General features: G+C 54.0%; 2 protein-coding genes across 7 annotated transcripts in view; both read right to left on the bottom strand.

The window, feature by feature from the left end:
- Positions 1–340: 340 nt before the first annotated feature.
- TMEM150A (transmembrane protein 150A) lies at positions 341–10,473 on the bottom strand. The gene is made up of 7 exons (XM_080347606.1): positions 10,404–10,473; positions 6,091–6,138; positions 4,031–4,102; positions 3,791–3,858; positions 3,529–3,656; positions 2,395–2,572; positions 341–672 (listed from the first exon to the last, which is right to left on the bottom strand). The coding sequence occupies exons 2-7, from the start codon at positions 6,129–6,131 to the stop codon at positions 428–430; spliced, it is 732 nt and encodes a 243-aa protein (XP_080203732.1). The 5' UTR covers positions 6,132–6,138; positions 10,404–10,473; the 3' UTR covers positions 341–427.
- A 1,916-nt stretch (positions 10,474–12,389) lies between these two features.
- The window catches only part of GBF1 (golgi brefeldin A resistant guanine nucleotide exchange factor 1), a 106,804-nt gene continuing 95,903 nt past the window's right edge, over positions 12,390–23,290 (bottom strand). For all 6 annotated transcript variants that reach the window (XM_080347599.1, XM_080347600.1, XM_080347601.1 and 3 more), the window contains 14 exons: positions 23,183–23,254; positions 21,791–21,885; positions 21,188–21,341; positions 20,748–20,970; positions 18,942–19,105; positions 18,385–18,631; positions 17,829–18,016; positions 16,700–16,850; positions 16,161–16,291; positions 15,703–15,804; positions 15,003–15,116; positions 14,581–14,758; positions 14,245–14,373; positions 12,390–13,895 (listed from right to left, as the gene is read on the bottom strand). In XM_080347599.1, coding sequence (XP_080203725.1) covers positions 13,609–13,895; positions 14,245–14,373; positions 14,581–14,758; positions 15,003–15,116; positions 15,703–15,804; positions 16,161–16,291; positions 16,700–16,850; positions 17,829–18,016; positions 18,385–18,631; positions 18,942–19,105; positions 20,748–20,970; positions 21,188–21,341; positions 21,791–21,885; positions 23,183–23,254 — 2,235 coding nt within the window. In that variant the 3' untranslated portion in view covers positions 12,390–13,608. The remainder of the gene's footprint in view (positions 13,896–14,244; positions 14,374–14,580; positions 14,759–15,002; positions 15,117–15,702; positions 15,805–16,160; positions 16,292–16,699; positions 16,851–17,828; positions 18,017–18,384; positions 18,632–18,941; positions 19,106–20,747; positions 20,971–21,187; positions 21,342–21,790; positions 21,886–23,182; positions 23,255–23,290) is intronic.

The following is a 23,290-nucleotide window of genomic DNA, read 5'->3' as shown; positions in this document are numbered from 1 at the left end:
TGGAGGAGGGAGGAATGATGGTCCCCCATCCACAGCACACCAGGCTTGTGTGGTGAAGAGGGGTGAACGCCCTGCTCCCTCGTGTCCCTGACAGAAGGGGGCATCTGTACGATTGCCTCTAACAGCCCCTGACTCAGTAGGGGCAACCCCAGAGGCTCAAGGGCAGCTACCAGATGTCCCAATAGCTGAACCAGGTTGGTACCCCAGCAGTGACCCCAAACCTGGTGGGCCGGGGACACCAGCTGCTGGAGGAGCCCTGGCCACAGCTCGCACCAGGAGGGGAGGGCACCGCACACCCATGCGTGCACACGTGCACACACACACCCAGAGGCAGCCGGGGTCTCTGAGACATTCAGGACAGGGGAGTCCCAGCAGAGCCCAATTTGGGGGTCCTCCACCATAAGCCTTGTGGCCACTCCTGTGGTGTTCAGGCCATGGCCAGCCCCTCCCCATGGCTGTGAATGTGGGCCATGCTGGACACACCGCTCTCGCCTTTGTAACTTTTGGGGGCCCGGCTGGCTTTCAGCAGGACCAGGAAGGTGTCCGTGGAGATGGCCCCGAACTCAAAGGTGAAGGTGCCGTAGAAGACCAGGACATCGATGATGAACATCCACTCACACAAGGCGGCCACATGCTGCAGAACAAAGCTCTCCTGGACGAAGAAGACACCACCTGAGGGCACTCCAGTCAAGGAAAGCACAGCTGAACCCCAACTACCCCATGGAGGACCATGTCCCACTGCCACTGCATGCTGGCAGGGCTGCGAGCAGCCCTTCTCTGCAGGAAAGACACCGTCATCCCTAAAACCAAAAAACCCAAGGTGCTTCTGCCAGCACTGGGAGGGCCCCAACATGGGTGAGGTGGTGGCACACGTGCCCAAACCAGCCTCAGTAAATCATGGTACTGATACCAAGTGGGGATTTTCTGAAGAGGCCAGGGCAGGGGAAACTTGGGCTGCAGCCCTCAGGGCAAGCTGGGTGCCTGGCTGCCTCACCCTCCCCACGCCCCTCACCTCTTCCTCAAACCAGGCTGACCCTCCACATCCTCCTGCGGGATGCAAAGTCCATAAAACTCATCAGTCCTCCATCTCCTTGGTACAGGGATTTGGGCTGCTGCAACCCAGCCCCGCAGCGCCCCTGTCCCTCTGCACTGCTGGCTGGCTCGACACAAAAGAAAGGCCCTGCTCCCTCTCCTCCAGGTCCTACTGCTGCCAGAGCCTCTGTATCCTTCTCTCATCCCCACTGAGGATGTCTATAGAAACCTGCTCCCAGAGCCACCATGGGTGAGGGGTGCAAGCAGGTGCATCCCCCTGCCTTCCAGATGAAGCCTCCATCAGCACCCTGCCTTCTGCCAGTGGGATCAAGATCTGGGAGAGCGGAGAGGCAGGGACTCTCTGCTCACTCCCCCCATCCCTCCAGGAGTGGTCCCAGCCTTTTCCCCACACCCTCCCCACCACATCTCCTTGCTTTCCCACTCCCAGTCCCTGGTGCTTACAGAGCAGCACGGCCACAACAGAGACACTAGTCCTGTCTCTCTTGTCCTTACATGCCCTGCCCGTCCCTCCCAGCTGGCACAGCCCCATGGCACTCCTGCCTTTCCCAACTCCCTGCCTGCTTCCCGTCCCTCCTGCCTGCTGTGGTGACAGAACGGGACCGTCTGGCACATCCTATGCCTGACAGCACTCCTCAGGCTCCACCCGTGCTGCTAACCCCAGCCAGCCTCTTTGGGACCCACGGACACCACATACTTTTTCCCCTTCCTGCCCAATAACCATCACCTTGTTTCCCAATTTATCCCTAACCTCAGTCCCAAATAAGCCCATGGCTCCCCAACCACACACTCAGGACCATTCTTCCAGCCGTGCTCTGCCTGCTCACCGAGCCTCCCTCATCCCATGGGCAGGTTGGTCAGCGGGTGCTGGTGAACCACGCTGGCAGAGGTGCTGCCACGTGCCCACCTGGCACCTGAACAAAGCACCTTTGTACTCAGCTTCTGTATACAGGTAACACAGACGGACTTTGCATTGCCGAGGGCTCAACATACCTCTGTCTCATTTAAAAAACCATTAACCTGCCTTTCCACTCTGCAAGGTGTGGGGCTGGAGCCTGCAGCGGTGGCTGGGCTGCAGCAACCAGGGCAGGGCTGGTTTGGGGTACCCCAGCTCCCCAGGAGATGCTCACCAGCACCTCAGCCCCCACACAGCCCTAATGCTGCTGCTCCTCCAGCCCACCCCTGCAGTGAGCTGCCCACCCTCCACCCCCGCCCAGCCCTTCTCCTGGCACCAAGCCGCACTGACAGACCAAAGGAGGGAGGACTTGGGGCATGGAGCCAACATGAGGACCACCTTTTACCAGCCTATCCTGGATCTCCTCCCCACACCCTTCAGAAGGATACTGAAGACAAGGGTGATGAAGGCCACAGCAGTGAGGATGCTACGTAAGTGGCCGGTCCAGTATTGCCCGCGGGTTTTGGCCATGCGGTAGGTGAGGATGGACTGCAGGAACAGGAACAGCATGCTGGTGGGAAAGGCCACCCCTGCCCCGATGTAGTGCAGCACCTTGGCGTGATCCACCTGCAAGGGAGAGACCATTAGTACAGGCACCCCAGGGTGCTCCCCCAGCATGGCTCTGCTCCAGCGGGGTGCTCGTGCCCAGGCAGGAGCGCAGGCAGTGCCAAGCAGCTCACCCCGTGCACAACTCTTGGCTGAAGAGCAGATTTGGAACCACCACTTGCTGCTGGTATCTCAAAGTGCTTCTGTTTCCTCCATCCATGGGGCTGTAGCTCCAGAGCCCCTTGGGCCAACAGCCCTGTCATGTCCAAAGGCAAGGGACAGGGGTTGCCCTCTGCCCCTGAGCATCACTGGGGCTACCCGCCCCGCCTCGTGAGGGTCACAGCCCTGCCTTGGGCAGAGCCGCTGAGCGGTGGCTGAGACACAAGCAGGATCAGGGCCAGCAAAGCTTTTCCCGGGGGGGCACTGACAGCGCCTCCTGACAAGCGGAAGCGAGCGGCTGCCGCAGGCACAGGGCAGAGAGCTGCCGGGAGCCCCGTGCCTGGCAGCACAGGCGTGGGGGTGAGCGCTGCTGGCTGCCAAGCCCTGGACTGCTTTGGACCCTGAGAGCACAGGCTCTGCCCAGACATGTTTCCTGGCATCACCCCCCGAGCAGCAAACATCCCTAGTGGGATAGCCGGGCAGCAGGAGCATCGGCAGCTTGGCCAGGTCTCCTCTGTCAGGATGGCACATTTCTGCCTGCAGAGGGTCGTTGGCACATGGAAGGGGCAGACTGCACAGAGGGCCTCAGATAAAGGTTAAACCAAACCCAGCATCTTAATCTGGACCTGAAATTATGCACAAGCAAAGAGGACTCCCAGCATGCAGGGAAGAGCAGTGCTTGACAAAGGTGAAAGTGTGCATGGATGAGGGTGCTGGAACAAAACAATCACCCCACATCCTACACTGTTGAGCAGTGTTATCTCTCCACTCCAGCCAAGACCCTCTTCCCCCAGGAACTCTCCGAGGAGACGCCTTACCTGGAAGTTGCCGACCATGGTGAGGCCAGCGGCGCAGATCCAGCCAGTGGCCAGCCCCAGGGTGTTGAGCAGGGACGGCCCGAGGCGCTCCAGGAGGTGGGCATAGCGCAGCAGCCCCACCAGGATGACTGCGGGAGGGAGACACAGCCCCATTGCACACCACCACCTGCAGCCCCCCAAACCCACCCCGCACCCCGGCTGGGGGTGAGCATCACAGGGCACCCCGCTCCCGGTCCCGCTCCCCCCGCAGCAAGGCACTTACCCATGAAGGAGCCCAGGCTGCAGATGAGGCTGAAGAAGCAGCTCTCAGGAGGCAGGGTGCCACACTTACTGCAGGGACAAGGCAAGGCCCAAGGAGCCCTCAGCCGGGGCGGGGAGTGGGGTGCAATACTTGCCCCTTACTTGCCCCCTCCCCAGGACACACTCCTGGTTTGCCCCAGGGAGCTCTCGGCGTGGCTGTGACCCCTGGCTGGCCCCATGTTCCCATCCCACGGCTGCTCACCTGACAAGAGGGATGTGGTCCAGCGTGCAGCAGGAGCCAGGGCTGTCCTCGCCACACGACTGGTTGTAACTCCTGCAAGGAGCAAAGGGACGGGCTGGGAGAGCTGCATGGCTGCCCGGCACCCTCCTGCCTCCTGCCCACAGCTGCTCCCCAGTGAACACAGCCCAGCCCTGGGGTGTACCAGCCCCAGCGCACAGGCCCTGGGGAGGGAGCACGGGTGGAGCCGGGCGTGCAGCCACCGACAGCTCTGGGCTTGCCCGGGATGGGTGGGAACACCAAGCTGAGCGGGAAATGTCCCCCATGGGCACAAGCACACCGGTGCCCTGCCACCCCACTGGGGAGGAACGGAGGACCTGCCCAGTACCTGGGAGGAGCTGCCTGAGGGGGGACACGACAGGAGCAAGCCCCCAGGCTACCCTAGGCTGCCTGGCACATGGGCAGGGCATCCCCAGGGTCTGTCACCAGCTCCCAGTGCCACCGGGCTGGGGCCAGCTCTGCTGCCCACAACCACTGCAGAGCCCTGGAAGTGCCTGCTATGGCCACAGACTGCAAAAACAGGGACCCAGAGTTCTTATCAGTCTGAGACACCTTTCTGTACCACAGCTGCCATCTGCAACCATAACCGAATTCCCTCCTGCGGGGGTATGTGCCCCCCTCACCCTCCTGGCTCTCTCAGAAGTTGGCACACACTTGCAGTGGGTTTTCAGGCACCCGTTTGCTGCAGCATCACCCAGACACCCAGCACCTCTGCCTGGCACGGCTGGGCACGGCCCCCTCCCCACCCCACAGGCAGGGAGCCCAGAGCACAGTGCCCCAAAGAGCCCCTCAGACACCTCCAGCCGCACGGCGGGGATCGGGGCTGCGCGGCCCTGCCCCTGGCCCAGGCTGACCATCAGCTGTCTCCAGCCGCTCAGCAAGAGCACAGTTAAAAAGGCCTTTTTGGAAAGGGCCGGGCTGGGCTCTGGTGTTTTTTCAGTCTCCTCATTTACTGGTGGCTTTGTTTTCTGACCACGGAACCCTGGCGAGGCGTGGAGCTCCACGGCCTCCTGAAGGGCTTGCTCTTGGGGCCGTGTTTGGTTTGGGAGGGTTTTTTTATTATTATTTTGTTTAAAATGAGTAGCCCGAGGCTGGGAAGCATTATTCATCATTAAAGGCTGGCTGTGCGGCAGAGACAGCCCAATACACACATTCTTCCCAAGGCAGAATCAGCCATCAGGCAGGAAATGGCAGTGGGTTTTTTTTTCTCCTTCTCCTTCAAACACTCTAGCAAGAATTAAACTAACATGGATTTTTCTGGGCAGATTTTTAAGGAGACACAACAAGCCGAAAACCCTGCAGAAGTTGCCCAGAGAGAAAACAGGTTTTCTTTCCCCAGCCCGTGCCCCATCGCCCATCGCGGGGTGCTGCAGGCAGCTCTGCCTGTGGGGTGGCTGGATGCCGCAGGGCCCTCCCGTCCTCCTGGCACTGCCAGATTTAGCCTCAAGCAAGCAAGCTTCAACCTTTCCATAGAGACACATGGCCCTCTGTAATTCCCTGACCACTTATTTTCGTATTTTCTTCATGCTGTGTTTTTTCAATGGCCCCATTCTCCCTGCTTGGTTTGCAGCGGGGCCGGACTGTTCACCGGAGCAGCTGTAACCGCAGGTGAGCCCGGGCCAGGGAGGGAGGGTGGCTTTTGATAGCCCTGCTCGGCCCTGGCACCCAAGCTGCTTTGCAAATGCAGGGCACAACCCTGCCAGCAGCTCTGCTCCCAAAAGCCACCTGAGGCGTCACCCTGGGCTGACTGCACTGCCACCACTGTGTCTGCTGGGGGAGAAGGTGGCTCTGTGCCCCCTTTCATGCTCCCACCTCTCCTGTCATCCCCAGTCCCCTCCCAGGGCCAGCCTGGCCCCTGACTCCTTCTAGCACAGTGACGGTGCAGGGGGGCCTCGGCTACCCAGTGGCCCAGCACAGCACGGCATGGTCTGAGCAGGACAGGTCTGGAGAGAGACCTGGCATTACCAGGGCCTTTAACTGAGCTGCTCTGTGGCAAAGGGGCCCTGCCGACCCCCCGGCCTTACCAGTTGTGGACGGGGCAGATGTGGTTGTTGGAGAGTGCCATGGCGTACCTGGGGGAGACACAACAACAGGGGTTACCACAGCCACCTGCCTCCCTGCACCCCCACTCCCGGCTGGCAGCCACAGCCAGCTGCAGGAGCAGGGGTACAAGCGCTCACCCTGGGGCACCTCCCGGCTTTACAGAGCAGGAAAAACCAAAGCAAGTGCATGAGCCCAGCCCACGCTCCAAGGACCTCTCACTGCCAGAACCGGGTCTGCCTGCCCAATACTCCTGACCCCACCGGGAGCTGCCTCCTGCTCTGGTTCAGTGTGGGTGTAGCTGCTCCTGTGGGGACTCTCTCCCTTTGTGCTTCCGTGCCCTCTGAGCTCTCTGGGGATGCATCAGGTCTCTCCACCAGCTTACAGCCACGCAGCGTGTCACCTGATGACTACTAGGCTCTGCTGGGCTTCCCCTGGCCCATGCCTGGCCAGCGCCTGGAGCTAAAAGTCTGGAAAAGTATGTTGGCAAGCACATTCTGGGCAGAAAGGCTCTATCGAGTCTCTCACTGTGGAGACACCCCACAGCAGAGCACACAGCCACAGCAGCGGGTGGCCCCGCACTGTTCAAATCGCCGCCGCCAGCAGTCGTAAACAACTCAGGTTAAAAATAGGCCCCTAGACCAGTAAGAAACCCCCTCTCTTGCCTGAGCTGGCCATGTAACAGCCAGGTTGTGAAAAGGATGATCCCAGCAGAGGGACGTGCGGGCAAAGAGTGGGATAGCTGGGGGGAATCAAGGGGCAGCGCTGCCCATCCCAAGGGCCGCCCGCCAAGAGCATTGCCCCCCGCTGACCTCTTGCCCAGCCACTTCCCAGCACAGGTCTCCCGCAAGCACCCAGTCCCTGCCCAGCCCTCTGTGCCTTCCTGGGAGGGCGCAACAAGCCAAGAGAGGCACAAATAGCACTGCCCTCCTCCAGCGGGATGTGTCCCCACTCATGTGGTCCGCCCTCATGGCTCTGCATCCCAGGCATGGCCGGTGGGGCCTTGCATGGGCCATGCGCTCCCAGATGCAACTGCCTGGCCTCACCCTGCCAGTGTGCTGATGAGGGACACAACAAGAAAAAGGGCCCAAGATCCCCTCTCCCGGGGCAGCTTTGTCTGTGAGGACCACGAGCAGCACCTCCCACCCATGCTGCTCTGGGCTGGAGGGGCATCTGCCCCCGAGGGTCACCCACAGGAGGTGGCCAGGGCTTCATGGGACATCCAAGAGAAAAACTTAGCAGCACGAGTTTCCTGCACCAGGGCCAGCATTTGGCTTTGTCGTGAAGGAAGACAGAGGATATCACAGGGTAGGAAGCTCTCAGAGTGACCTGTGTGGTATGGTGTACGCTTGCCTCATCCCACAGCCCATGAAGTCACATCATCTCTGCTGGGGCTCCCTGTGCCTTTGGGAAAAGTCCCTCATCCAGCACCTGCCACCCTGCAGCAGTGGCACAGTGGGGCTGATGTACCAGGGCAGGACAGCCCTATGTGATCAGCTGAGAACCCAGGAACAAGGCCTGTAGAAGTGACCAGCAAGGTGGGTTAGTGCTGCTCACCAGGTGATACATCGTCCGCCTCCAGCACAGAGCACAAGTACCCTTTAGCCCTCCCATCCATCCTATCTGGGGCCAGCATGTGATGAGTGCTCATGTACTGGTTACAGCCCCGGCATGGCAGGACCTGGGCTGGTGGCATCGCTCCCAGGACCATTCCTGTGCCCCCTAAGCTTCAGTTGCATTCACGCCTGGACAGGGATACACGATCCCAGGGGGTGTCAGAGGCGCAAGGCCAGGAAGGCACATGCCAGCACTGTTGTGGAGGACGCAGCGACCACGCAGGGTGGCTCGGGTGGACAGGGAGGTGTGGACGCGACTGAGCATGCAGAAACACCCCAACACGATGTGAGCCCGGCAGTGCCCCGCAACACCCTGCCCCACAGCATCCTCCAGCCCCCTGCCCCGCAGCATCCCGCCCCGCAACCGGGGTGACCTCGTCCCGGCGGCCCCGGCCCCGCCGCCAGGGGGGTGGGGGTCTGGCGGCGGCTCCGGGCCGTCCCGCGGCACTCACACGATCCACATGCCGGTGATAGTGAAGGCAGGCAGCGTGACGGGCAGGATCCCCCAGGCCGGCATCCTGGGGCCGGGCATGCCCCGCCGGGCTACGGGCGAGCGGGGCCGCCGGCGGAGCCTCCCCGCTGCCTCCTGCTGCCGGGCGGCCGCCGCGCCGCGCTCCCCATGGGCGGCCGGGGCCGGGCCGGGCGGGCAGAGCGAGTCCGGCCGCGCAGAGCCGAGCCGAGCCGAGCCGGGACAGCCCAGCCCGGCCCCGCCCCGCGGGCAGCGCGGGTCCCGCTCGGGGGGCAGGGCCCGCCCCGTCCGGCGCCGAGCGGGGACGTCCCGGCGCGGCCCCGAGCGCCACGTGGCGGCCGCGCCGCCGGCCCGGGGGGTTGTGCCGGCAAGCCCGGCCGGGCAGAGCTGGGGACGGCAGCGGCGGGCAGGGAGCGACAGCTGCACGGAGCCGCCAGCGCTCGGGCCGCCGGGCACGCAGCCTGCGGCCGGAGCAGCTCCGAGAGCACGGGCCTGAGCCTTGTCCTGCGCAGGACACAGCCGGGGTGGAGACACAGGCTCCTGCTCGGCAACAACAGCGCAGAGGGGACGCCGGGGCAGCACCCCGCAGCAAACACCCCTCCCTGGCGCTGCAGCCTGGAGTGGCCTTTGCCAAGGCTGCTGCAGCTGCTGGCAGCAGGGCGCTGAGGACTCGTCCCCTCCTCAGTGATGTGCTCCCTGTGCCTAACATCGTCCCTGTGCCCATGTCCACGGGGTCGTGGGCTCCTCCAGCAAGCGTAGCCCACACCGCCTTAGCTACAGTGCTGGGTAATGGCCAGGAGAAGAAGACCGTGCTCAGTCCTCTTTTCTTCCTCAGGGGAAGACGGTTAACATAGGCTCAGCCTTTCCTTCTGAGGACAAGGCTTAGGCCTGATCTTGTACTCCCACCAAAGGGCTAGTGACACCTTGGCTGACCCACACACACTGCAAGCCACCACATGTATCATCCTGACCTGGTTAGGGTGACCTCGGCTTTTGCAGACACTTTCTATAAATGGCTCAACTAGGGATTAAGTTTAGCAGCCACCCACCAACCCTGCTGGCATGAGAAATCTACGTTTTTCATTAGTGGGAAACTTGAGAAGAGGAAGCACAACTTTGTCTGGCAGAGCTGCCAGGCTGCGGGAAGACTAGGGCAGCCCCCTTTGCCTATCAGTAACTCAGCAATAACCCACTACTCCACTCTGCCGCTGCTTGTGGGCATGTGTTTACAAACCTCAAAATATTTGGTGTAGCCAAAAGGTGCACACACCCCTTGACCCCGGAGTGGCTGGTGCCCATGAAGCCTGCAGCTTCCCTTCTGCAGAGATCAGCTGCTGGGGAACAGCCCTTGCTCTGGCCTGGGGGCAAACAGCTCCAGCCACCCCCCACCTCACTGGAGCCAGCGTGCAAGTTACACAACTGGAGGAGTCATGTTGCACACTGGAACTTGTAGTTGGGGGAACCCCTTCTTTCTACACTTTGACTCGCACTCTGGGCAGCCTCCTTGCAGGATCAAGGGTCTCCTTGCTGTTCAGCATGTCAGTTCCCTGACCTTCCACCGCAGGAACTGCACTGCAGAGCTTTGCTCCCAAGCCGGTCATGCTCCCAAAGCTGCCCCTGCATGTCTGTCTGCCGGCAGACAGGGGGCCAGGCCCTCCCCGTCCCGGCAGCACGCACGGCCATGGGGACAGAGGCGGTGGGAACAATGCTGGCCAGGGCGGTGGGCGCCAGGCCAGCAGCACAGCTGCTGCCACCTCCAGCAGCCTTGGCGAGGCTCAGATTGCTCCCAGGCCATGGGGTGCGCGGTACAACCCCCGGGCTCCCTGCCACACCGTGGGGCGGAGCGCGGCACAGGCTCCATAACAGGAGCATTTTTTTTCCATGAGTTCAAACAGCTGGCACTTCTAGGAGTGAGGGTAACTCCTAAAAAAGCCAGCTCACTGTTGGAAAATACTTAATGGAGATCTTTCCTACAGACCAGGTCTTCTGAGTATGCTCGATTCAATTTAAAATCTGAATCCGAGCACTTAAAAATTGAATCTTAAAGCAGCATTGCTTCAGTTTCACAAGTTTCAGTGCCAAATTTATATTTTTCAGTCAGGGTTTATCTTTCACTAGGGCTTTCTCCCACTAGGAAGCTTCACACCTAGGAGGAAAACACCAACTCCCCAGTAACCCCTCCTACTGATACACACTAAATCCCAATACTTACTTCTGTTCTGTTTCAATGGTGAAGTTCTAGATGTAAATAGGAAGAGAAGAGGTACATAAATCCAAACTAGGGTGATGTCTGTCCAGCATCCTCTGGAAAACAGTGAGTCAGACTCATAAAAAAGAGAAGTCCAAGACTAGAAAAAGTATATGCTGGGACAAACCTGAAGGGTAGTGCTGTGAACACTGCTCTTCATCAACAGCCACTGGTGATATGACTGTCTTTCATGTATTTTAAGTTACAAATCGAGGTCAAGAGACTTATTGATAAAAATACGTATCACAGCACATGACACCTGTCAGTTGATTCTGGTCTCCTTTCAGTTCAAACATTTTCCCTGTTATTTTTTCTCTATAACACAAGAAACCTCATTATTGCAAAATCTAAACAACATTAAAAGATTTTTTTCCCAGTCCATTCCTATTTACAGTCTAGTGAAAACTGTTTAAAGTGCAAGTCTGTCTGTCTTTCCAGCCAACATTCTTTCCATTCCAGTCCAGTCCTGCTTCCTGCAGTTTCCTTGGGTGGCTTTTGCTTTGCACCACAATTGTCTGAATTAAATTGTAGTGGTCCCAGTAGGAAATGGGTTTGCAAACACAGTTTAAAACACAGCATCCCCCAAAACAACTGCCTGAAGGCAGTGGGAAAAACTGAGTTTTGCCATTAGCTGACACCATACCACAAGTCAAAGGACCATCTGGGGATCAGAGGGCAATAGTGCTGACATCAAGACACTTGACAATTGAGCAATGGTTTGCAGAGTTAATCATCTACAGGTTTCAGCAAGCATTTTGGAGACAGCTCAGAAAAACACAGCTGTAAATAGAAGCAAAGGCTCAGAAACAGAAGATAGACGCAGGTTGGATACAGGGCCACGGGCAGCACAAGGACTTGAATACATGAATGAAAACATCCCAGGGCTGAAAGGACACAATCTGAAAGCAACAGAAGGTGGAGAAGAGAAGGCTGCAGTAGTGAAAATATGCCAGGAATGGTGGAAATGGGGTAAGGGAACCAGGATTTATTAACGGGACTTTCCTAGTATGCACATTACTCTTCCATTACACAATATTTAGATCTTCACTCATGCAATTCAAACAAACTCCAAGTTTTTAAACCCCTTATCAGGCCCATAGGAGCCTCTCGGAATCCTTGTGATAGGGAAGGCATTGGTACCTCACACAGCTCTACGGACACCATGGCACTGTGTGGATCTTGCCACAAGACAAAGTATAATATATCAGGAGGGAAGTATGCATGGTTGTCCATATCCACGGCAAGCAGTAGCCCTGGAAGAGCCCAGGATGTCTCATGCCCTCTCGAAGTCCAAATCCTGTCAGCAGAAATGAGAATTTCTTCCTCAGACAGAAAATGCTCCTTTCTCCAAAGTCAGCCAGGTTGTCACCAAAGTCCATGTTCTGGGTATGCAATGAGATGCTGCAGAGCACCTGCTCTGTAGCCCTAGGCTCTGCCCTCAGTCCCGGCGGTGCATGAGCAGACACCAACACAACACTAGAAATTTTAAAGCTGAATCTAAACTGTTGCCAGAAAGAGCAGCAATCTCACTGTCACTGCTTTACTTTGCACATGATGGGAACCATTAGTGCTTAGCCCCTTGATGGCCACCCTCCACTGCAGCCCCAGAACAAGCTCACCATTTGTTAAGGCAACTCCCCTCGTGCTCCCCACAGACTGAGCACACTGTTGGAGAATCCTGGTGTATCAAGCCAGGGGGCTGGCAGCTGGGCACAGAACCTTGACAGCTGAACTCTCTTCCCAAAGCTCTGAGCCGCAGAACCATGACAGAAAAGGAGTGCAACACCGGAGCATTAATTTACAGGATGCATTTATTACACTGTAAAAAGTCCATTGGATTTGTAGCCATTTACCCTATATGTACACTGGTTGTACTCTCACCCCAACCATAGGATCCTCTCAGTACAGTATAAACTGGGTTGGAGTCCCACCCATGCCCCTCCCAGTCACCAGTGAGATTTCCAAGATTGGTATTATTGAGAATTTAGCCAACTAATCGAGAGAGGAGGAAGAACAGAGATGCAGCGCTTGCCAGGCAGCCAGCTCTCTCTGGGCAGGAGGGGGTGGAAGAGCAGGACATCCTTGCTGCAAGGCAGAAGCACTAGAATGACTACCAGGGCCTCAGCTGCAGGGATGTTCTAGGTGGAGAAGGAGGTGGGCTCCCAACAACCAGAAGATGCAGAGGGGTGCAGTCTCTGCAGAGCTTCCAAGAGAATGCAGAGCAGACTTGCTGGGCATTTGTCATCAGGTGCCACAGATCCCCACATCTTCTCTAGCTGAAGAGGATGTTCTAAGGAATGGGGCTGGACACTAAGAGGCCAACATAGGGAGTGGTGGACAACACAGCACTGCTGTGCACCCCAAGGGTGAGGCTCCCCAAGTGCTGTTGGAGAGATGGCCATGGTGCTCTGCTCTCAGCTCACAGGACTCTGCGTTTCCTTCTCATCTGCTCAACTAGGCAGAGCCTTCTGAATTTGCTGTCTCCGACCAGAAACCACAATTACATTTACAGGAGGAGGGAGGAACACAGCACTGCCCCTACCTGGCTCCCTTGCTCCCTGTCTGGCATGGGGATTGCTGTGATCTGTGCTGCAGAAGGAAAGCATGTGGCTACAGCAGACAAGAAGCCCTATGCAGCAAGCTGGGAGCTGCACTGTAAGCATCCACATTTCTACACAAAATTCTCAACCTGCTAAACCCAGGCATGCCCAGAGCCCAAACAAAGCAGTGCGACCAGAAGCATAGGCAGGAAAGCTAGGGAATGGCTGGAGAATTGTCCAGGGACTGGACTGAATAATCTGATAGTCAGTCCTGTACTGCAGCCCCTCTCTGGTGTGACCTGACAGAGTTTCCCTCTTCACCAGAAGAACTGGTGGCAGCTTGGTCCCAGGCTGCTGGGTGTGGGCGTTGCCTGGCCCCTGAGATTGTGAAGGCAGGAAGGAGACTGGTCAGTGAAATTGGGCATTCCTCCAAGAAGACAGGGATTTCTAGGTGGCTGTCCCAAGATGTGAACAGAACGTGACATGCTCCAGGGGTACTGTGGCAGCAGCCCTTCTGCTCAGGCTAGCATCACCTTCTAAAGCAAACATGCCTGCTATCAGACAACATTTGGCCAGCACCCTCTACCCACAGAACTTCCTCAGCAGACAGTTCTCAAGACACCCTCAAACTAATTGACTTCGGAGGTTGTCATGGGGTCAGTGGACCGTGGAGTAGCTAAGAGGGGAACAGGAGAGGTGGCCTCAATTAGGGCTGGGTTGAGAATGATTGGCAGAGTCATAGGTGGCACCCCAACCTGCAGGGGAGAGGTGAGAGGCTGCAGAATGAGTGGTGGCTGTGCTGTCGTAGGAGGTATGTCTGTAACGGGGCTTGTCTTTGTTGGAGCTGATGCTGGGAAGGAAGGAGAGGCAGAGGTGCTGATGGTGGGTGAGGCAGGTGCAGCGGCTCTCTCAGACTCTGGAAGAAGGAAGAGACAAAATACATCCTTACACAGGCCCTGACAAAGTCACCTTTCAGCTCAAAGCTCAGCAGGGCTGAAGATCAACTCAGGGGCCTTTTAAGACTTGCACCTTCCACCTACCTTCATGCAAGGCCCTGAGGAGCAGATACCCATCACAGGCATTCTGCCCCAAGCTCTGCCCACCCCAGTAGCCTCAGCAAGAAGGCCACAACCTATCCATACAGAAGCAAAACAGTTCTACAACACCAGAGACCTAGTCACTGTAGATCATGCTAAACCAAGAAAAAGCAGATCCATGCCGACGTACTGGGAAGATGATTCCAGAAAGAAGCAAACGGGACTCACCGCTGGCACCCACTTCACAGGGCTTCTCCAAAGGAGCCAGGTGGGTGGCCGGTCTCACATCCCCCACAGGAGAGGGGGGCACTATTGATTTCTGATGCTGCTGCTCTATTGGTACGCTGGGGACAGGGTCTAGGAAAACAAAACAAGCAGTGAGCCCACACACCAGTTTGCTCACTCCTTTGCCCTCTCTCAGTTTGGCTTCCTTGTGCCAAGCTCCAACAGCCTCCTGCACCCTCCATTTCATCAGCCCCCAGGCACTATGGCAGCTGGGTACTGGACAAGGTGCAAGCACTAGGTCCAAGACCTGTTTTCTTAAGGTTTCTCAGCCCCTTGTACCTTGGATGACTGTCTGTTTGAAGAGCTCATCCCGCAGCCTAGGTAAGAAACAGTCAATCCGCTCCCAGGTGATCTCCCAGAGATCCGAGTATCCTGTCCGAGAGTCAGCGCTGTGGAATATCCCAGCTGTATCCATTACAAGCAGCATGTTCTTCAGAGACTCTGGAATGGCCTCCAGCTGTAATCAGAGACACTCCTCAGGACACAGAGAATGGACATATAGCAATGAACAAAAGCTCAAAACAGCTGATGGGCTGCCTCAGAAACAAGAGGACATGGGGAGAGAACATGGAACAAAATGGCTTTGGAAGGTTTAAAAGGTTAAAATAAAAAACAAAAACAAAAAACACCTTTCAAGTTTATAAGGTTAAAACCAATGAATGGTTGTTCAAAGCACCGCAGCGTCACTTTCAGCACCTTACCAGCAAGTCACTGGAGCCAGCATGCATGTATTTGTCCATAAAGTCCAGGATTGTCAGCCACAGGGCAGCGAAGGTGGTCAGTGAGAGCAGTGGGGAGAGATGCTGTAGGAACACCTAGAAAAAAAACACAGCTACTATCAACAAGTAGTATCAGGGCTGCTGCTCACAGCTTGATAAGCCAGTCTTGCAAACCTGGAATCCCCCTCCCTGTGGCAGGCTGGGAGCACGCACAGGCCCAGCCTGCAGACACCAGAGGCCTCCACGCTTCTGAGCTGCACATGTAGAGGAGTGGATCTTGTCTCCTTGGCATGGGGCCACTGCAGCCTGCATCACCATGTCTGCCAGTCCTCCCAGACCCTCTGCCTTAGGTCAGTACTATCAGCTTGTGACATGCATCATTTCACCGTTAGAACAGACTGTCTCTAACTAGTGCCAGGTGAAATACTTCTCTCTTCAGCCTTCATGAAACCACAATATCCTTCCTGACATTTTTTTCCAGAGGCAAGGATCATGGAGACAGTTCTGGAAAGAAGGCATATCCCAACAGCAGAAGATGATGGAAAAGCCCAGCACTGAAGACAGTCAAACCAGCAAACTGACACCCATGCAGATCAGGGATGCTAGGAAGCCAATACAGCAGTTTGGTTTTCTTCAGACATATGTTGTCTTCTGAGCTTTCAGGCAGCAGGGGCACACTCACCTTGGAAAGAAGTGTTGAGGCTCTCATCCTAGTTTCTTCCATCCCACCAACGTCAGCTGGGCTGATGTTCTCAAGTAGCTTGGTTAGCAGAGGGAACAGCACCTGTTGGGTCAGACACATTGATATTTGAGAGCTTAAAAATGACTGATGAGATCTGCATAGACAGCCTTACAGGAAGGGATTGGGATTGGTGGCTTCTAGGCACAGAGCATGGGAGAAGCAATGGGAAGTGGAAATGAGTGGATTTATTTCAATAGTCCATGAGGCTGTTTCAGAATCCCAAGCAGAAAGGAACTTTTCACAGGATTAGAGTAGGGAACGCCTTGTCTGTTGTGAACCAGTTGCTCAAGAAGACAGTACTGAAATAGCCACCATTCTGCCACTCCTGCACACAGCTTTGCTCTTCATGACGATGCTGTCCTGCCTACATGCCCAGCCCAGCCCAGCCAGGAGGTTACCTTGTTGAAGCAGGACTCCCATTCCAGGGCATCCAGGGCCTGCAGGTCATGGACCAGGAGGGCCCGCTGCAAGTAAGTGAGTGCCTGCATCCGTACCTGGCGTCGGGCATCGCAGCACAGCCAGGCAATACCTGCAAGAGAGGGATTCAGGGAAAAACCTATGGTGAAAGTGTCACATCCCTATTTCCCCAGTCTAGAGTGAAAAGTTTAACAAAGATCAAACATGCTCTGGGTTTAAAAAAAAAAAAAAAAAAAACAGAAGAAGAAGAAAAAAAAAAGAATAACAAGAAAAAGGCTTATACTTGTTCCAAACCACACACTGGAAATCTAGCGTCAGGTCCAGAAGCAAGCTGGCAGCTAACCTGTGCTAAAGATACCTTTCCAGATCTGATCCAAATTCTTTTGCAATTACAGTAGACCCTAAAAACAAACTCTGCCTGCTTTCTGCAGTTAAATTCTTGGCTCCTCAGCTTTCCTGAGTGCCACCATTATTTTGGATGTGTCTCTGTTCACTCTCATCACAAGGGGGATGGCTTTACCTTGTAGCAAAGGACACCAGCAGTTGGACCACAGTGTTCGTGAATCTGCTTCGATTTTCCTGCCCACTGTCTCTAGATGGCGGTGCTCCTCTGCCCAGGAGCTGTAGATGGTGGCTGCTCGTGTGTGCAAGGTGTGCATGAGGTCCAGGAGCTGCAAGTCAAGCATTACATTAAGCAACACATAGGATCTAAAATTTTGAAGCAACCCTGGTCTCTGCTCTTCCCCAAAGCAATACTGAAAGGCTCACAGCTACTCAAGCCTGCTTCCTGTAAGTACATAACCCTATAAAGCTCTGGACATGGTGTGAGGCCCTGCTACCTGTGCCCTCCCTAAGTGGCCAAGTGCTGGGCATCTTCAGCAAGGTTTGTGTCAGTTCAGCAGCCATGCCAATCCCATCTTCGAGGAACAGCATCCCAGTCCTGCCAGGAGAAAGAATGGAGCTTTTCCTGGCACTGAACATTGACTTTTCTAAGCAGGGGAAGGAACCCTGTGATTCAGCTGTGCTGTCCAGGGACAAATCTCTGCCTTTTTTTTTTTTTTTTTTTAAACATAAAAGCATGAAGCACATGCAAAGCTCCTTCAGAACAGCTCCATATGGGCAAATGACAGCATTCCAGTGATTTTACTACTGAACTGAGGTCCAACAGCCCAGCAGTCAGCAGGCCTGTGCCTTCACACCTTTGAAATACCAGCTAGAGGAAGAAATTACTCCCTCATGCCGGTCCTCTGTACTTGAAATCTCAGTGCCTCAGCCCACAGGACTTCTCCCTCTCCACAAGCTCAGACGCCCTGCCAGACTCCCCACTAGTCCCACAGGAACTTCATGTCTCCAAATGCCCTTGACTCACACCCATCTTACCTACTATACTGACTCACAGCACCAGAGCTCCTTGCTTTTCAGGATTTCCCTCTCCAGTGCTGTTCTGCTTCTGCCTGTCCAAATTGCAGTCTTTCTCTTTCACTGCAGAGCCACACACTGCCACCAGAGCCACCCTCTGCCACCTAGAGCTCACTAAGCTGGGATGCAGACACCCTTGCCCCACAAAGAATCCCAGCGACTCCCTAACAAGGCCCCAGGTATGGGAAAGGAGAGGAGGAAATCCTTGCTATACTTACGTCCTGACTAACCTGTAAAGACACAGTGTGGTAGCTGGCAGGGATGGTCTCATCCTCATCCTCATCGCTGTGCGTGTGCGCCTGGTGCTGGGTTAAGGCCCGTGATCGCCGTGTGGAGCTGTCCTTTGGCTTTTTTTTTAACCGACTGGATTTACTGTCATACCTGTGGCTCTTCCCCCTCTTCTCCTGGGACTTGTAGCCTAGAAAGTGAAAGGCAGCAATGTACCATACACACACTCCACCACAAAATATTCTGCCTTTGAACATACGCAGCAGCCACCTTTTGATATCCCCAGTGGTGGTCCCTGTCCCGTGAAGTGACAACTACCCACTTGAAGAGGTACCCAGCACCCCTCAGGAACAGCCTTCAGCGACAGCTGATACTGATACTGCTACTTCCACCTCAGCTCCAGACCTCCCCTCCAACCCAGAGAGAGGGATAAGAATAAGGTCGCCCTTCCAGCAGGAACCAGGACACTCTTCTTGTTCCCTAACAGTATACTTCACACTTCTTGCTGACTGGCCACCCCAAGCCCAATCCTAATTGTCAAACCAAAGGCCATCTTACCCCCATTTAGACTCGCCTCCACAAAGATGCGGATGGTTTTGACACAGAGCTCGAAGTTCTCAGGTGTAACATGGGCAGCATCTCGCACGATGAAGGACAGAGACTCTACACACTTCATGAGAGACTTTGTGTCGTGTGGGCCCAAATCCAGCCCCACAGTCAGGCTGTACTGGTTGACAAGAGGAGATGGTCCCAGCCTGCTGAGCCCGGCCGTGGATCTGGAGGTGTCGATGTCATCTTTCCCCACCTGCAGGGCACAGCAAGAGGGTAGCAGGAGAGGGCAGCATAACAAACAGCACCTCACGCACATACTGCAAGGCTTTTTCTTCTGAAGCCAACAGGTAACATTTCCATAGGATCCATTTCCCTTTCTTCCTCATTTGCCTCCAAGCTTTCTCCTGTCCATCTGTATCTCATCCCCACCCTCTCTTCACATTGTCAGCTCATTGTAGCTCTCTTTTCTACTGTCTTATTCTTTCTCTCCTGACCATATCCTCTGCCCACAACCATGCTAGGAGTGGTCTTCTGTAGGCACCAGAAGCCCATGGACTACTCACCACTAGCCAGCCACTGTTCATGACATCCACATCTGTCACCGAGCGATGCATCTTGCCTGGTTTCCCATGGTCTGTGTACACCTCTGAATCAGAGGTGTAGCCACGGTCCAGGCTCATGTCACTTGGATGACAGGAGGAGGAGACTTCGCTGTCTGACTGAGCACCTTCAAGACAAAAGGCACAGATTTTTAGGTCAAGGCCAAATCAAGAACTTTGAAGAGTAGCTGTGGATAAGGCAGAAGCAATTCCAATTAGTCAGATCAGCATCAGCTAGGAACCACCTGTGGGCCCTGGAAGAAACTGGGCCAGGCCTCTCCTCCTGTGAAAGTAAGAACAACTATGACAGGAGCGTGCACAGGAGACAGCAGGAAACGCAACTCTGACACTGTTTCTCCCCTGTAGGTATGTCTGGCTTTCCCCTTCAGAGGGAAGGGCTTTCCATGCTCTACTACATCACTTGCCAGCCTGAGCATGGATTTAAAAAGGGCAGGTTGTCCAATGCTTTGATCCTGGGGGAAGAATCAGATGTACCACACATCTCAAGAACTACTGGAGGTACCAGGTTCAGCCAAAACAACTCCAGAAGCACAGCATGGAATGACACGACTCATGTTGGGCCTCTGGAGTCACTCAGCTCCACACTAATACTGGTCAAGTCTTTCTCATGCACAGCAATGCACATTAGCATGTTCCACATCTGTCAGATCTACCTTCTTTGACCTTTAGGATACGCTTAAATTCCATGTGTCCCAAGTACAGAAATCTTTGCAAGAGGCAAACTTGAGCTACTGCCATAATGTTATTTAGGAGCAAAAAATAATTCTCTCTGTCATTCAACATTATCTAGAAACTCCCCAGCAGAGAGACAGACTTGCTGTGAAAACAGTGCAACATTTTCAGAAGGAGGTAAAGAGAACTAAGGTTATGATGTGCAAGGTGCCACAGTCAAGTAGTTTGCTTAATCAGCAAAGACAGAAGCAGTTAAAAATAAAATGGGAGAAGACAGCCCAGCATTAGCCCAGATGACAAAGGCCATCGAGGTTTTGCAGATAAATCCATGTTTCTCCCATCTGTCTAGCACAAAGCATCAGGACCTAGCAAGGAAGTTCTAGAAAAGCAGAGGAAAACAAAGGCTTCTGGCCTTTTCTTGCTGTTTGCTGTAAAAGTCTGAGGCTGTCAGCCTCAAACACATTGCCAGTTGGCTAAAGCAAAACAGGAGCAGTCTGCTGAAAAGACTGTCTTTCTAACACAGGCCAAGAGAGGTGGGAAATAGTAGGCTGGTCCTGTAGGAATGGTTCAGGCACTCTGAACACAAATGGATTTGGAAATAGAATTTTAAAGAGCAACTCCCTTTATGAGATCCTTAAAATGGTGACAGAAAAGCATCAGTCCCACAAAAGCAGCAAGTATGAGAGGAACAACAGCTGGGCTTACATTACACACTCAGATGAGAGATTAAGGCTGTATTGCCCGAGGCATCAGACCACAACCAGCAGAAAATGCTCTTTGGGTAGAGCAAAGACCTTCTACAGCTGCTACAACTGATATCAGTTTTCCTCCCACTGCTCCCCCAGGGACTGGCACCTGGACCGCTGCTCACGGAGGAGGAAGAGATGGCAGAATAGAGATGGGGACAGACCAAGGGGTAGGAGTGAACAGCAGGTGCTGGTCTTTAATCTTGCTAATGTAGTTTAATATCAGCTTTGTTTTCTTGCAGTCCCCTTTGCTAATTGAAAAGCTTGAGGAAGCAGCTGCTTATCTGGCAGGCAGGCATCAGATTTCCTAGCAAAGGCTGGCCTGTCTTACCTGTGTCGTTATCTGCCCTTGCTGTAACCTGCAGGGCTGCAGGCGGCTTCACCCCAGACCCAATACACTCCAGAAGGGTGAAGAGCGTGTACCAGTCATCCCCAGAGTGAATGTTGGCAGCATTGGTCTTCAGGAGTTCATGGAGGCCATAGGCAACCTCATGGCTAACTCTGGACAGCACATTTGGCTTCATCATGAGCAGGATACGTAAGGAGAGGAGAACCTGGCCAGAGGAGGAGTGAAGAATAACAGACCCTGTTATTTAGACTCCCTTCTCCGGCGAAGTCCCCCTTCATTTATTTAGAGCTACTTACAACTGCTGTTTGTCATTACCTGCAGCACAGACAGGTTAAATGTGGGCCTATACAATGACAATTTGTTTACTGTGTTGTCAGATGTAGCCAAAAACCCCCAGTAACTGACTTTCGAAAATTCCTTACCTGCGCGCTGATTTCTTCCCGACGAAGGAGCCGAATTGCCAGTCTCAGCAGCCCCACCACTGCCCTCTCCACCAAGAAGCAGAACTCCATCGCATGGACACAGAGGTGATAGAGGTGGTCTCGGACAGTTTGCCAGACACAGGTCACACGGTCCCTTGCCACAACAAGGAGGAGGGAAAGGGCAGGATGAAAGGACATGAGACCGGCAATACAGCTACCTCTCCCAGAACTACAGACAACCCAGTACTTTTTCATTTTAATGAAAAACTCCAGCCAGGAGATATAAAAACAGGCACACAGAAAGAACAAAGCCATCAAATTTCTTATTTACTTCATTACTTACAAAGCAATCAGGTGGGAGAATTCTCCCTCCAGAGTTTAGTTTATGTTCTCCAAACCTCAGGATATCAAGCAATAATTCCTGGGCGAATAACCCCTCTGTTTGCACATGCAAGAGTGGAATTGCTAAGCCTTGAAATTACAGCCACATGCTGCTTCAGCTGGCAAATCAAGCACATAAGGAACTCACTCCCTCGACCCAGGCAGCAGCTGCAGTAAAGCAGGGACATTTACAGTGAATCTGCCTGTATTTCAAGGTCGTACCTATTCTCGAGTACAATCCTCAGAAGCATCTCCAAGCAGAAGGCAGCATCCTCTTCATCATATGTCTCCTCATCAGGAGTCACGGAGATTAGAGCCTAGAAAAGCCAGGAAATGTTTGTGAATCACAACCCCCTCAGACTAGGGGACCAACAAATGAAGACCAACAGAATGCTCTGAGTCTGGGCAAAACTGCACTCTGCTGCCTGGTGAGCTCAGGCATAGTTTATCAAAAATGCTTTGGATAGAGGTCAAGCTAAATACATGGAAAATTTGGGTTTTTTTATTATGCAAGATGTAATAGGAACTTAAAAGATATTGAACTCTGACAAAGTCTCTCAGATGGAGAGGAATTCTGAAAGCCAGCAGCTTCTCGCTAAGAATATGTGAAGTACGGAAAAGGCAAGACATAGCGAGGAATTACTACGAATACTACAACTATTCCTCTCAAGCCGTAAGCTTGCATATGAAGGGAGCATAGTGTTCCCCCAGAACTGACACTGCAAACAAAAACTGAGTCACCACTTCTGCAGCAAGTTCTGCTTTAGTTGTTTTACATTCTTTGGGGTTTACTCAATTATCATCTTTATTTTAGAAACTCTGCAGCAAGCCTTGATAAATAAACCTCTCCTTTGTTTTAGCACAAGCCTCAATAATGTCATGCATCCTATTGATGAAGCCAGGGAATTGCAATTACAGCAGCCTTAAGAGAAAGGCACTTGCCCTTTAAGGAGCCACGGAATTAGGCAATACACGCTGCCAGCTCACACAGCATCTCTGCAAGGGGTGCATTGCATTATTTGCTTTTGGAAAAGGTGAGAGCAGTCAGACTCATTCCATACCCTGAAGTGGTCTCAAACTCCACACTAGCCTGAGAAGCCACTACTAGAACCACGTAACTACCTACCCTCCCCCAGGGAGAGGAGCTTCTCTAGCCCAAAGACCAGAGAGTCCAGTCTTACTCCATCTCTCAGAGCAAACAGGTACCATACGACCTAGGGGCACAGAGACAAATACTTCTGTACATCTCTTGCCTCTAAAGTAGCTTTTTAGAATGCTCTCATTAGGCACACAGCACACCAGAAAAGATGAAAACGCATAACCTTAAACTCCTATGCAGAGCTACACATATTTTCAAACACTTACCATGACCTCCTCGAGGCTTTTACAATGCATTCCACAATTTAGTTCTTCCTCTACTACTAAACCAATTGTGGCTGCCAGCACATAAGTTACATGTAACAGCTGAACTAATGACTGGTTTTGGATCCCAAATAGGTCCAAGACCTCCTTCAGGGACAGAGTAGCTAGGTGAGTACACAGCAAATATACATGATCATGCAGAGCATACTTATTCCATCGCCAGTCCAGTCCCTTGACCAGTATCTCTCTCACCTTCATGAGCTCCTGGAGGGATTCAAGTTGGAGGAATTTGCTTTCTGTGATCAACTTTTCAGGATCACATTGCTGCAAAAGACAGAAAAGAGGACTGTGCATCTAGGG

Source organism: Nesoenas mayeri (assembly GCF_963082525.1).
Source record: "Nesoenas mayeri genome assembly, chromosome: 7".
NCBI classification, from domain to species: Eukaryota; Metazoa; Chordata; class Aves; order Columbiformes; family Columbidae; genus Nesoenas; species Nesoenas mayeri.
This window is presented reverse-complemented; position numbering and strand designations above follow the sequence as displayed.